The following is a 15064-nucleotide window of genomic DNA, read 5'->3' on the forward strand; positions in this document are numbered from 1 at the left end:
AACTGGGAAACAGGGGCAAAGCAACTGCTTATATACATTCCTGAAAGCCTGGGCCACTCCCACTCCCAACATGATTGGTTGTCTAAACTTCCAAGCTGCGAATCACGACTCAGAGTTCAAGGGCCAATGGCAGAGGCTCAAATCCTGAAATGTTCTGTGACTGGACATCATGTATCGAATCAGAACACAGGAGCTCAGAATCCTTAGTCCAGACTCAAGCTCAGGCAAACACAGACCACTGAATACATAACAGCCACCCCACTGCCAAGTACAGATGTGACTTGAAGCCTGCACTCAAAGCCTATCAGTCAGTAGAAGAGCCTGTTAATCAATCCTGGCTTCTCCTTCCCGTTTTGTGGATGTGCCCAACACGGAAACCGACTGTGAGGAATATAAGCAATTGCGATGCAATTAATCCCACTCAATTGCATCGTTTTTAGATGTTAACATAGTCTGCCTCTCTTATTAGGCAAAACGTCGCTAAGTAAAATTCCAGTCACACATAATAAGCCTCCTCTCCTTCTCCCACCAAGGCTGCAAATGTACTTTTAATCATACAGTTGGTGCTAAAATCCTTGTGAGTCATCAAGAGTTCTGAACATTGAGCTCCGATAACATCAGACATTGTGTTCTGAGCAATTCTGTTCTAATTTATTATTAACACACTACTAGAAAATGCCTTTGAAGCTCCCGAGCAGTAAATCATGCCAAACGCACCAAATAGCAGTGACCACAGCAAATAAATTACAGTTTCCAAGTTCCAAAATATTCATCATGGTGCTGTGGGAAGAACGAGGGAATAATTGCATTACAGAGCCACCCAGAACCCTTGGAATTCGTATCGTCAGCCACATGGTTTATATAGATTTGTTTTATTCTCGGCTGAGCACAAGAACACCCAGGTGAACATTCTTGATCAGCTGTGCCCATCATTTGTAAATTTAAAAATGTAAAAAAAAAAATCACCTATATGAGAATGAGTATACTTGTGAGAATGAAGAAACCAGAAAATGTTTACCATATTTTTGAAGGTGATGGCTTTTTAAGTGGTTGATGCTGGGATAAAGTGATTCTCCGCCCTTCCCCCTTTAGTGCCACAAAATAACATTCCAGAACGAAAATGACATTTTGACACTTGTTGGACTAGAGAGGAACTGAACTTAGAGGGACCAAAATGGACCTATTCACCCAGTCCTATGCTTAATAGGAGCAAGTCCCATGGAATGCAATTGGTCTTACTTCTGAGGAGACATGTATAGGATTGAACTGCTGATCTCTATGCCCCGGATGCTCCAGGGGTATCAGGGTTCCATTATTAGTATTACTGTATTAGTAATAGTAAAAATAGGGACGCAGGTGGCGCTGTGGGTAAAACCTCAGCGCCTAGGACTTGCCGATCGCATGGTCGGCGGTTCGAATCCCCGCGGCGGGGTGCGCTCCCGTCGTTCGGTCCCAGCACCTGCCAACCTAGCAGTTCGAAAGCACCCCTGGGTGCAAGTAGATAAATAGGGACCGCTTACCAGCGGGAAGGTAAACGGCGTTCCGTGTGCTGTGCTGGCTCGCCAGATGCAGCTTGTCACGCTGGCCACGTGACCCGGAAGTGTCTGCGGACAGCGCTGGCTCCCGGCCTATAGAGTGAGATGAGCACACAACCCTAGAGTCTGGCAAGACTGGCCCGTATGGGCAGGGGTACCTTTACCTTTACCTATTAGTAATAATAGCATTTCTACTATTATAGACTCCCTCCCTCTGTGGCTCAAATCATATTACCTGCACGCAGAGGTCAGGGTTTGAGGGGCAACATTAATTAAGGCGGTTATTGCTCTTTTTGTAGTCTGTGGAATAGACACTTGCACTAGCAACTTTCTGATTATTTTTTCCAATCACATTATGCACTTGCATGTCTATACCCCGTAACCTGGCTCCATATAGAAATATCTGCTCTGCAAATCTTCAGAGCAGAATCAATTATCCTTTTAACAGTTTTTTTTTCAAGGAATAGTGTAGCCATTAAATTAGAGCTGGGGAGTTCTAGTCACAAATCCTCACGCAGCTTTTAAACTTGTTGGGTGATAGCCAGTCACCAGCTCTCATTCTAACCTACCTTACAGGGGTGTTGTGCAGTCATAAAGGGAGGGATCTTTGCTGCCTTGGCCTTCTGAGAAGGAAGGGCCGGATATAAATGCAATACCAAACAAATCCAGAATGAGTTCCTCCAACAGCCTGTTTTATTTTCATGATTCTTTGATAGTGTAGTAATGTATCAAAAACATTCTCAACTCCTGGAACAGAATGTGCCTTTTTTCTTTTTTACAACAGACACTCCCTTGTTTAGGAAGGAAATTCTGAATGAGCATAATGAGTTGTACATCCTGATTGGTTTTCAGCTTCAAGATCTCCCCCACCCCCTCCTGATTCTACTGCTTGCAACGATCTGATTTGATAGGTGAAGAACAGTGAGGGCATTAGGACCAAGAAAAAGACACACACACACACACACACACACACACACACACACACACACTGCTCTGTTATGTCTGGCAAAGTGTGTACTTATGTGTGAAACTGAGCCCCAGTAGTTTGCATCAAGTGATCTCAAAGCATCAGAGGAGAGGAAGACAGAACTGTCAACTCTGCTTTCAACAGAAAGTCCTTTTCCTCTGCATCTCTGACAACATTTGGAATTTATTTCTGCTGTTGCAGCCAACCTGTGGAAGAAAACCATCAAGACAATTTGGAGTTGTTGTTTTTTTCCTCCTCTTTCAGAATTAGAAGGAAATAGTTCAACTTTTAAAATACTTTTTAATGGACTTTTTGGCCGACTCGTCGCATTTTCCCCACAAACAGAAACAAAACTGGAACTCTGTACAATGACAAGAGATCATTCTTTTGCTCAGCGAATCCATCTAATCTGTGAGGTCTCCTTCCCAAGTAAATATAGCCATTTGAAGAGCTAGGATTTTATTTGCAAGTAAAGGAATGAAGCATCAGCGGTAATATCCAAGGCTGGTCCCCCAAGGGGTTGCAATGAAAGCAGACAACAGCTTCACGAGGCATGTGTGACTGGCTTTTAACATGACAATCTGTGTGACTTTGCTACTGAAACTATGTACCCGAGGACAAGGTGCAGGTATGGGCCACAGAAACTGCAGTTCCTCTTGCTGGTGCTGGTGCTGGCCTTTTTGCTAATGATGGTAACAATGCTGAACCCATCCGTTAAAGATCTGAACAAGGAGAGGATACCCCAGCCTGCAAGGTCTGTCCCTAAAGAAGGATACCGTGTGGATTTCGGCGAAATTCAAGAGATCTTAGATGCTCAGGAGGACAGCCAGCAGCATTTGCCCCTGGAGGGGCTGTCGCCTTTCATCTCCCTAAAGGAGGATGAGCTCTTGGTGGCTGTAGGGTCACTCACAGCCAAGAGAAACCACAGCAGAACCAGGAAAGGATACCGAATGGTCGGGCAGCAAAGCAGAAGGCAAGAGGGGAGCAAACAGGTGCGAGGACCCGAGTTCCTTCTGAAGTCTCTTCTTCTGCTGGGTGGAGAACGGACTGAGGCAAATGAGCTGGCAATAGGTGGCCTGGAAACTTATGGGTTTAATGAAGCGCTCAGCAAACAGATCCCTCTGCACAGGGAGCTACCTGAGGTACGGCATTCTTTGTAAGTAAAGCTTCCTAATTAACCTTGACCTTTCCAGTTCTCAAGAAACAAAAATTCTTTCGCCCCTCTCTGGAATGCAGATCTCTTTTATCTCAGCGTGAGATTTGTCGTCCCCCCCCCGCCCCCAAAACAGAGCACACACCACCCCCCGTGTGTGTGTGTTTAATAATAATAATTTATTATTTATACCCCACCCACTCTGGGAGGCTCCTAACAGAATATAAAAAAATAAGATAAAACATCAAACATTAAAAACATTCCCTAGATTAGACTGGGGGTTGTGGCAGCAAGTGTCACCCAGAATGAACAATATAAAACTTGGAAGGAAACAGCAGGCATTTTGTCGCATCATCCATAACAAGCAAAAACAAATTTAAGAGCAACTGTGAAATGTAATTCATTGATACACTGTGATGTTTTTATTTTTTATTCTCTTTTCTGACCCTGACATAATACTGGCAAATCTTATTGCTTCTGATATGTCACCTTGGAAAAACCAGTTCAGACACAAAGGAATGAGCAACACACTGTTTGGGGAAAGTTAAAAAATTCACCACAGCTGCTTCTGTTCCACTTTCTTTAGCAATTGAAGGAATGGTACTCCTTCAACCAGGTGCATAACAAGTTTTAAATCTGAGTGTGCAGTTTCGATGTTTAATAAGGTGGGTGGTGGCCTCTACTGGGAAATGTGGGAATGACAGAACATTTGAAGAAAAACGCTTTTTTTAATAGCAGGTGCATAATTTCAGGGGTAATTCTTTCTTGCCTGTAGCAACCTGTAACTATAGATGTGAGTGGCCAAGGTGTATGCTCATGATATCCACCTCATATAGAAGATGAAATGAGTTTATTCTAGTACTAAATGACACTTGTACAGGAAGTACACTGAGATATTGTTTAAACAGCTTATAATCCAGTTTTACGATGTATTTAATTCCCCCGCAGGAATCCTTGGCTTATAAGCAATACGGCTTCTTAGTAAACGTATTATGCAAAACAGTAGAAGGATTGTATGCACCATATATAATCCTTATTAAGTTCTGTAATGCCACAATTAGGGATTTCATGGCGGAACTGGCACAATATGTGAAAGTCAGGAAAACAAAACAGATAAACCGATACCTTTTAAGAACCATTTCATGCAAACTTTTAAGTTGCAAGAACACTGTCAGAGAAAACTCAAATGGGAAGAAACCAAGAAGCCCAGATTCCCCAAACCACTGATACCTGTAACGGTCATACAATATTTTTGAAAAGGTTTCTCTTCTAAGTTATCTCAAAATGTGATACCTTTGACTGCTGTATCAACTACGGTATATTCTACAGTACCAAATTATCGAAGGCTTTTCACCAAAGCCAGACTAAACATCTTTCCTTCTGCAGTGTTGAGAGGAGTTCCCTACCAGGACAGACTTTGCTCGTGTGCTCAAGACATCGATTCCATAAAACATATTTTGTTGCACTGTGCAAAATATGAGCAAGCTAGGGCTGAACTGATATTACCCTTGCTGGTACCTTTCCTGGGAAAATCAGAGGCTCACTATGTCAGGTTCCTATTGGAAGACCGGACAAATGCTAGAACATTAGCAGTGGCCAAGTTTTTATTGGGGGTTGCAAGAACCAATGATCCCTATATTCTGAACGAAATGCTTGTTTAACCTGGAGGTAGGCTGTATGAATTGTGTATTGCTTTGTAACGATTTGTTGGGTCTCTGGACCATAATAAAGGTTGATGATGATATTCTATAGTGTTTTCAGTAACTGAAAGAAGGATGGCAAAATGCAAGACCATCCCTAACATTAGGTAAGAAGCAGCAGATTGTGGGTTTCATCAGCTCTACTGCTGCATCAGAGCATACATGCATATGGCCATGTACCTTCCATGAGTTCTCACAGGTTATCCTGAGTCATACAAGCCAATTTTCACATCACACGGCTAAAGCAGAGCCACAAGGGCATTTCCACCCATGAAATCTTATTTTAATAAGGTGATATTGTCCTAAATGAAAGAGGCTAAGCTTTGATTTTTACAGGAAATTGAAAACAGTCACTTGTTTTAATTAAAGCAATATATAACTTGCTGGCTGGCATCCATTCACTCACAAGGCAGGTAAATAATGGCAGCATTATAGCTGTCTTTGCATTACATATGGCATTGGATTCTAAGGATTTAATTATGCAGATGCAGGCAATTTCTGCTTGGCTGGCACATGCTGGGGTCAGCACTGATGCCTGAAACAAAAAACCCCCACACACTTCCGGTTTAGCACAGTTGTTCCAGGGCATGTATAGAGTTACAGCTAAACCAAAAGACCACTGATTTTAGGTCTGTTTGGAGTAATTTTATATTGCTAAGAATCTGAGCCTGTGCAGATTCTTTATGCAACAATTTGGATGTATCAATATTTGTTTTTGTGTCTGTCTGAAGAAAGTTCTGTTAGTGAAGCTTTGAAACCATATTTTGGTCTGTACATATCCAAGAGGAGTCCGTTTTTATTCGTCCTGTTGCTTCAAGCTGTGCAATATTAATATACGCAATAGGGTCCCCAGATGTTGATGAACTACAACTCCCATCATCCCTAGCTAGCAGGACCAGTGGTCAGGGATGATGGGAGTTGTGCTCTACAGGGTTGGTGAAGTAGAATCTGGAGATTAGCTATGGAGGAGAAATTGATAGAACATAATAGACTGGCTAGAGGGGTCAAAACTTGGAAACTTGGTATATCTTCATGGATTTTATTAATAAACAAGATGCTGACTTCCTCTGATTTTGCCAAGACCCTTGTTGTCAGACCTAATTCCTAAGCATTACTTGGCTTGATAACAACATAACCTATGTCTGCTTTATTTTACCTTGCATTGTGCATACTGTCTCAGTTGTGAGAGTTTATGAAACTGGATGTCCTACTGAAAGATTGAAGTACTGAAATTTTTAGTTAATAAAGTATGTGTATGTATAAGGTAAGATAGCCAGGCACAAGCCTGGTTCCATGTAATTTGTAGGGCTGTACTTAACAGTGAATTTAAAATAATAATAGTAATTTTCAGTGTTTACATTTTGTCCTTTACACAGGTGCTTGAAGCAAGAAGCCAGCCTCAGTCGGCCTACAGCAAGTGTCATTATCTGCTTCCATGATGAAGCCTGGTCTACTCTCTTGAGAACAGTGCACAGTGTCTTGGATACAGCCCCGAAGGACTTTCTCAAAGAAATCATCCTTGTAGATGACCTGAGTGAGCAAGGTAGATCCTTTTTCCGCTCCCACAGCCAGACTGTTCCTAACAGATGTCTGCAGAACATGGTATTAACAGGATCATGTTGGATAAACAGGAATGGTTTGGTGCGTTCAGTCCTTTAAAATTCACATTGGCTTCTTTTATTTATTTCATTTAATTGTAGTGTCCATGGACTCCCCCTACCCCAAGAAGAATTTGGATATTGTGTGCAGAGTAGCACTGCTAGGGTGATGGGCCTCGTGTGGTTCTAGGTGCCTTGGCAAATGTCCATCCTTCCCACCCTCTGAAGCTTCCATTTTATTTCTTCAGTGAAGGCAGTTGCATATCATATATTTTGTATAGTGATTTGTTGCTGACAGTGATGTACAGGCATGTATGAATTAGTCCAACAACCAAGGAAACAATATAGAAATTGGTAAGACAGACAGGTGGATAAACAGGCAAACCGGCAGGCCTAGACATTAAATAAAGCTCTTCTGTGCTTTGTTTTCTTCCGGCTCTGTGGATTTCTGGGTCAAAAAGAAAAAAGAAAAGCTAGCCTCTGGAAACATTTGCAAGCTTGGTTCTTAGAGAGAGGTCTACAAACTCTGAACTAAAATTCAAACCATTGCTATTTTAATGGCAGGATTTCTGAAGTCATCCCTGAGTGACTACATCTCTAAGCTGGCAGGTGTGAAATTGATTCGGAGCAACAAAAGGCTGGGGGTCGCCCGAGGCCGCATGCTTGGTGCTGCCCGAGCCACGGGGGACGTTGTGGTCTTCATGGACTCCCACTGCGAGTGTCACAGAGGTTGGCTGGAGCCTCTCTTGGACAGACTAGCCAGCGACAGGTAAATGACTGCATCTCTCCTCCTGTTGTCTTGGTCCATTGTTAGGGGACAATGGTTGCAGCCTAGAGGGTTGCCGTGGCGGAATGACTGGTGCTGATCATAAAAGCTCAGGTTTTCATAAGCTACTGACAAATACCCAAACCAACATTGACAGTGGTTGACCTGTGGGTGGAACTAGGCATTGTCTTGGTAAACATGCATTTCCCAACCAACATTTACTGAGATAACAGGAGTGCAGAAGCATGGGGCATGAAGCACACACTCCCCAACATTTCTCCGATAGAAATAGGGACATCCTGTTCCATAATAATACAGTAATAACTTCATTATTATTATTAATACCCCGCCCATCTGACTGGGTTCCAACCTAGATAAAAACATAATAAAACTATGCAGGGCTGCCTTCAGATATCTTCTAAAGGTTGTATAGTTACTTATCTGCTTGGCTCAGGGATTGCATAACTCCATACCATCCCAACATTTCTCCGATGAAAATAGGGATGTCCTAAGGAAAAGTGGGGCACTCCGGGATCAAATCAGAAACCAGGATGGCTTCTATAAATCTGGGACTGTCCCTGGAAAATAGGGACACTTGGGGGGGCTGAAGGAGAGCCCTGCTAGATCAAGCCTAAGGCCCATTGAGTCCAGTGCTCTGTTCTCACAGAGGCCAACTGGATGCCCATGGGAAGCTCGAGTGTCACAGCACTCTCCCTGCCTGCGTGATCCTTCAACTGGTATTAAGAGGCGCACTGCATCCAACATGGGAGAGGAGGGGAGATGTGCTTAAATCTACCCGCCAATTTTCCTCTACAGATGCCCCTCTGGCTGTTTTTTTCTCAAACTAGGTTTGCTTCCTATTTCAAAACTCAACTGAGAACCACTCCCAGTGATTCTCCTCTGAAGTGCCCCTCGTTAGTCTCCTAAGAGAAACCTGGGCTTGGCAATCTCCAGTTTCCTTTACAGTGGTACCTCAGGTTAAGCACTTCATTCATTCCAGGGGTCCGTTCTTAACCTGAAACTGTTCTTAACCTGAAGCACCACTTTAGCTAATGGGGCCTCCTGCTGGTGCTGCGCTGCCGGAGCACAATTTCTGTTCTTATCCTGAAGCAAAGTTCTTAACCTATTTCTGGGTTAGTGGAGTCTGTAACCTGAAGCGTATGTAACCTGAAGCGTATGTAACCCGAGTTACCACTGTATTACATTGCATTCTGCCCTCTGCCTTAAGTTCTGCTCTCTTCCCTGACTGCCATTCCCTCTATTTCCGATGTTCGGACGTGAGCACCGTTGCTTATAGAGCCAAAATGCTCAAAACAGAAGGGCCATCAGACTAGGGGAGACCCTTAGGTTTGAATAAGTACAAAAAATCTTAAGGGGGGAAAAACTAAAACAGGGGGACCATTGAGGGCCAAGCATCTGTTCAGTGGTCATGGAATGCTGGCTGGCTGTTGAGGAGGTAGCAGAAACACAGCTGGAAGGGGAAATAGAATGGAATGGAATATGATGGTGGAGGGCATGGCTGGCTGGAACACTGAACAGGAGAACTCCATGCTGCAACATTTTGTTGCAGGCCACATATATGTCCTTAAAAAAGAATTGTTTTCTACATCTAGTATTCACTCATTTCAAATTACGGTGCCTGGAGATGTGAGGTGCTTGGCTGCATTTGGTGTTCAGAGGGCTGATGAAATTTTAAAGGACTTGGGAAGCTTCTTGACAAGCAAAACACACACACACACACACACCCTGCACACGCACATACATTATGCTCAGTAATAATTCCATACTGTACAGGCACACTATAGAATGGGAAACCAAATAATATATTAACAAAATTAATTAGCATAATAAATGTTACCAGAAGGGATTGTATGCGCAATGATATTAATGCAGAACATGAATCCAGCAGGAGCTCCGACTTTTGTCCAATTAGCATTTTGGGGGAAACAAAATTGCAGACTTGTTGCATCATCATCTTTTAGATCTCGCATTTCCAAGGCTTATGAAACATTCATAAGCAAACAGCCTCAGAATTTCTGAAAGAATGCATTAGTTCACACGCGAGACACTGCTAGAGCAGAAAAGAAAAAGCAGCAAAAAAACCCCAGCTTCCTCATGTTATACACTTGTTAGACACAATTTGTTCGTGCTTCTGCTTCTTTACAATATCCCGAGAGACAGTTCAGGAGGTAAGCATGGAGTGCCTACGTTGCTTGACCTGTTAACTTTAAAATATTTTTTTCCATTGTCTGGTCCAGAAAGGCCACACATCTCCCAGTCGAGTGTCAGGCCTGGGAGACTGGTGAAATGGGTTCAAGAAGGATGGAAGGCATCCGGCTGGTGCCTGCTGCATTTCTGTGCTTGAGGCTCAGCTGGGAAGCCTGAAAACACCATCACTGATGTGTTAAGTTTGGGAGGTTGACAAAGAGCCGTATCAGTTGTCTTTTTCAGTCTGCCACCTACTGCCTGCAAGGTTTCCAAGCGCGGCTGCATCTTTGGAGAGAATGAAGTGCCCCGTTGTTTTCCTCTGAACAATGGAAAACTCCTAGCTGAGTATTAGGACAGGGCAACAGCCTGCGTTTCCATTCTGATACAGTGGTACCTTAATTCGTTCTGGAGGTCCGTTCTTAACCTGAAACTGTTCTTAACCTGAGGTACCACTTTAGCTAATGGGGCCTCCCGCTGCCGCTGCACCACCACCGCACAATTTCTGTTCTCATCCTGAAGCAAAGTTCTTAACCTGAGGTACTATTTCTGGGTTAGCGGAGTCTGTAACCTGAAGCGTCTGTAACCCGAGGTACCATTGTGTACCAGAATGGAATCCCTGTGACTTTTCACCAGCCTGACTCTTCTCTGCCTCTGGCCTCAATCATCTTATTCTTCTGTTCCAGATTCTGCTTTTCATGCCTCTGATTATAATACTACTAATAATAATTTATTATTTATACCCCGCCCATCTGGCTGGGCTTCCCCGGCCACTCTGGGCAGCTTCCAAAAGAATATTAAAATACTATAATACATCAAACATTAAAAGCTTCCCGAAACAGGGCTGCCTTCAGATGTCTTCTAAAAGCCTGGTAGTTGTTGTTCTCTTTGACATCTGGTGGGAGGGTGTTCCACAGGGAAGGCGCCACTACCGAGAAGGCCCTCTGCCTGGTTCCCTGTAACTTGTCTTCTCGCAGTGAGGGAACCGCCAGAAGGCCCTCGGTGCTGGACCTCAGTGTCCGGGTAGAACGATGGGGGTGGAGACGCTCCTTCAGATATACTGGACCAAGGCCGTTTAGGGCTTTAAAGGTCAGCACCAACACTTTGAATTGTGCTCGGAAACGTACTGGGAGCCAATGTAGGTCTTTCAAGACCGGTGTTATGTGGTCTCTGCGGCCGCTCTCAGTCACCAGTCTAGCTGCCGCGTTCTGGATTAGTTGTAGTTTCCGGGTCACCTTCAAAGGTAGCCCCACGTAGAGCGCATTGCAGTAGTCCAAGCGGGAGATAACCAGAGCATGCACCACTCTGGTGAGGCAGTCCGCAGGCAGATAGGGTCTCAGCCTACGTACCAGATGGAGCTGGTAAACAGCTGCCCTGGACACAGATTTGACCTGTGCCTCCATGGACAGCTGTGAGTCCAAAATGACTCCCAGGCTGCGCACCTGGTCCTTCAGGGGCACAGTTACCCCATTCAGGACCAGGGAATCCTCCACACCTGCCCGCCTCCTGTCCCCCAAAAACAGTACTTCTGTCTTGTCAGGATTCAACCTCAATCTGTTAGCCGCCATCCAACCTCCAACCGCCTCCAGGCACTCACACAGGACCTTCACTGCCTTCACTGGTTCTGATTTGAAAGAGAGGTAGAGCTGGGTATCATCCGCATACTGATGAACACCCAGCCCAAATCCCCTGATGATCTCTCCCAGCAGCTTCATGTAGATGTTGAAAAGCATGGGGGAGAGGACGGAACCCTGAGGCACCCCACAAGTGAGGGCCCAGGGGTCTGAACACTCATCCCCCACCACCACTTTCTGAACACGGCCCAGGAGGAAGGAGCGGAACCACTGTATAACAGTGCCCCCAGCTCCCAGCCCCTCAAGACGGTCCAGAAGGATGTTATGGTCGATGGTATCAAACGCCGCTGAGAGATCCAGCAGAACTAGGAAACAGCTCTCACCTTTGTCCCTAGCCCGCCGGAGATCATCAACCAGTGCGACCAAGGCAGTTTCAGTCCCATGATGAGGCCTGAATCCCGACTGGGATCCAAATGGTCCGCTTCTTCCAGGCGTGCCTGGAGTTGTTCAGCAACCACTCGCTCAATCACCTTGCCCAAGAATGGAAGATTTGAGACTGTGCGATAGTTGGCTATCGTGGCCGCATCTAAAGATTTTTTTTAAGAAGCGGTTTAATAACCGCCTCTTTCAGCGGGTCTGGGAAGGCTCCCTCATGGAGGGAAGCATTCACCACCCCACGAAGCCCATCGCCCAGTCCTTCCCGGCTAGCTTTTATAAGCCAGGATGGGCAAGGATCAAGGAGGCAAGTGGTTGGTTTCACTCGTCCAAGCAGCCTGTCCACATCCTCGGGGGTAACGGATTGGAAATGATCCCACACAACTTGACTAGACAGGACTCTAGCACTCTCCCGCCCCGGCCCTGCTCCCACGGTGGAGTCTACCTCTTCTCGAATCTGAGCAACTTTATCTGCAAAAAACTTTGCAAAGTCATTGCAGGAGATCATGTGGCCCCTACTGGGCCCTGATGGAGCAGGTGGTTCCGCTAAATTGCGAACCACCTGAAAGAGTCTCCTGCTGCTGTTTTCCGCAGATGCAATAGAGGCGGTGAAGAAAGTCTTCTTCGCCGTCGCTATCGCCACTTGGTAGGCTCAACATTGAGCTCTAACCCGTGTCCGGTCAGATTCAGAATGGGTTATCCGCCACCGGCGCTCTAGCTGTCTCAACGATTGTTTCATTGCCCTCAGATCCGTGGAAAACCACGGGGCTGTCCGGACTCCATGCAATCGGAGAGGGCGCTTTGGAGCCAAACAGTCAATAGCCCTGGTTAACTCCACATTCCAGCGGGCCACCAGGGAATCAGCTGAAAGGCCATCAACATGGGATAAAACATACCCTACCACTCTCTGGAAACCATTTGGATCCATTAAATGGCGGGGGCGGACCATCTGAATCGGTCCCGCCTCCCTGCAGAGGGGAAGGGTCACGGAGAAGTCCAGTTGCACCAGGAAGTGATCTGACCATGGCACTTCTTTGGTTTCGCTTTTACTTAGTGTCAGATCACCAACATCCATAGAGGTGAACACCAGGTCTAAGGCATGCCCGTGGCTATGAGTTGGGCCAGACTTATTCAGGGACAGCCCCATGGAGGCCATGCTTTCCACGAAGTCCCGAGCGGCCCCTTGTAAGGTCGTGTCGGCATGGATGTTAAAATCCCCTAGGACAACCAAACTAGGTGTCTCCAGGAGGACATCCGCCACGACCTGAAGCAGCTCGGGCAGGGAATCCTTGGTGCAGTGGGGAGGTCGGTACACCAATAGGAATCCTGTACTGCCCCTATTGCCCAACTTCCAGAACATGCACTCAGAGAACTGGGTCTTTCCAATAGGACGCCTGGTGCAAACTAATGACTTCCTAAAAATCACTGCAACCCCCCCCTCCCCGCCCACAAGGCCTGGGTTGCTGTGCGTAAGAGAAACCTGGTGGACAAGCAGCGGCAAGGACGGGCCCATCTGCTTCATCCAACCAGGTCTCTGTCACACATGCCAGGTCAAATCCTCCATCCACAATCAGGTCGTGGATGGCAGAGGTTTTATTCATCATTGACCTGGCATTGCACAGCAACACTTTCAGGTCATGTGGGTTTCCCTTGTTGATTCCAGTATCCTTCCGGTCAGGACCAGACCTGGAGGCAGGGATAGTCCTCAAACAATGACTAAGCCTGCTTCCTCGGTAATGACATGGTCTGGTCTTAGTGTAACTCCTCCTCCTACCCGTGATCACTGAGATCGGTTGTCCGAGTACATCCCCCCCTGTGGAACCTGCCCCAGCCATTTTGTTTGCTGGGACCCACTCCCAGGCAGCCCTGACCCCTCCCCTTAAAATCAAATTAAAGCCTATACAAAAAACAAACTAACAGAACAATAAAACTATAAAAACAAAAAACAAAGTTACAAACACAACATAATTAAATTAAACAAATTCCCACACCCAACTAAACACCCACCCCACCCCACACACCCGAGGCCTCCCTGGAGCCCCATAAGCTGCGGAGGCGAGTATGGGGCCCGCCCCCAGGCCCAAGGTGGAAAATGGGCTTCAAGGGGGAGCGGTCCTCCCCAAGACTCATAGGCAGAGCGGCAGCAGCGATGTCCCGAGGCCTCCTTGGAGCCTTATGTGCTGTGGTGGAATATGGGGCCCACCCCCAGGCCCAAGGTGGAAAAAGGGCTTCAGGGGGGGAGCGGTCCTCCCCACAAACTCACGGCAGAGCGGCAGCAGCAATGTCCCGAGGCCTCCTTGGAGCCTTATATGCTGAGGTGGAGTATGGGGCCCGCCCCCCGGCCCAAGGTGGGAAAAGGGCTTCAGGGGGGAGCGGTCCTCCCCAAGACTCACCGGCAAAGCGGCAGCTTTGGACTTCTCTCTGCCACAGACTCTCCCAGCTCTCTGAGCCCTGTCACCTCTTCAGCTTCTGAAACCTGCACCTCCTAATCTCCTGCCTCTTCGTTGTCCCACCACCAAATCCCCAGGCTCTGAGCTTCCCCCCCTAAGTGGTCACCCAGCTGGTGCCTCCCACCATTCCTCTGTGTCCAACCAGTCCGTGACCTATGGCATAGGGGTGGATAGAAATCCTGGAGTGCTGTGCAGTGGTACCTTGGTTCCGCAACGGCTTAGTTGTCAAACAAATCAGCTCCCAAACGCCACAAACCTGGAAGTAAGTGTTCAGGTTTGCGAACGTTTTTTGGAAGCCGAATGTCTGACATGGCTTCTGATTGGCTGCAGGACCTTCCTGCAGCCAATCGGAAGCTGTGCCTTGGTTTTCGAACAGTTTTGGGAATCGAACAGACTCGCGGAACGGATTAAGTTCAAGAACAAAGGTACTACTTTTTTTGGTCCATCTGTCTCTGTTATGTACTGAAGTTCTCACCCTGGGCCAGCAGGAGGATACTGTAGATAGTTTTCACTCAGGTCCACATATGCAAATAAGGGATTGAAAGTGACGTTCAGTGATTGGATAGTTACAGAAAATGGTTACTGTTGCGTTCTAGTGGAGCTCTATATAAGCAGGCTGGCTGAACCCTTCAGCTCAGTTCTGTTCTGGCCTGTGAATAAACGAGAGCTGTTTGAAGAATT

At 46.3% G+C, this 15064-nt stretch overlaps 1 protein-coding gene across 4 annotated transcripts in view; it reads left to right on the plus strand.

Annotated features, from left to right (window-relative positions):
- Window positions 1-2431: 2431 nt before the first annotated feature.
- GALNT15 (polypeptide N-acetylgalactosaminyltransferase 15) overlaps window positions 2432-15064 on the plus strand; it is a 30403-nt gene continuing 17770 nt past the window's right edge. For 2 of the 4 annotated variants that reach the window (XR_013978035.1, XM_080974779.1), the window contains exons 1-3: window positions 2432-3658; window positions 6732-6898; window positions 7518-7722. Coding sequence is in view for 3 of the 4 variants with exons in the window: in XM_080974779.1 (XP_080830905.1) it covers window positions 3108-3658; window positions 6732-6898; window positions 7518-7722 (923 nt within the window). In the remaining variant the exon portion in view is untranslated. The remainder of the gene's footprint in view (window positions 3659-6731; window positions 6899-7517; window positions 7723-15064) is intronic. The other 2 variants (XM_080974778.1, XM_080974777.1) reach the window with 2 other exon arrangements.

Source organism: Podarcis pityusensis, assembly GCF_964106645.2.
Source record: "Podarcis pityusensis genome assembly, chromosome: 12".
NCBI classification, from domain to species: domain Eukaryota; kingdom Metazoa; phylum Chordata; class Lepidosauria; order Squamata; family Lacertidae; genus Podarcis; species Podarcis pityusensis.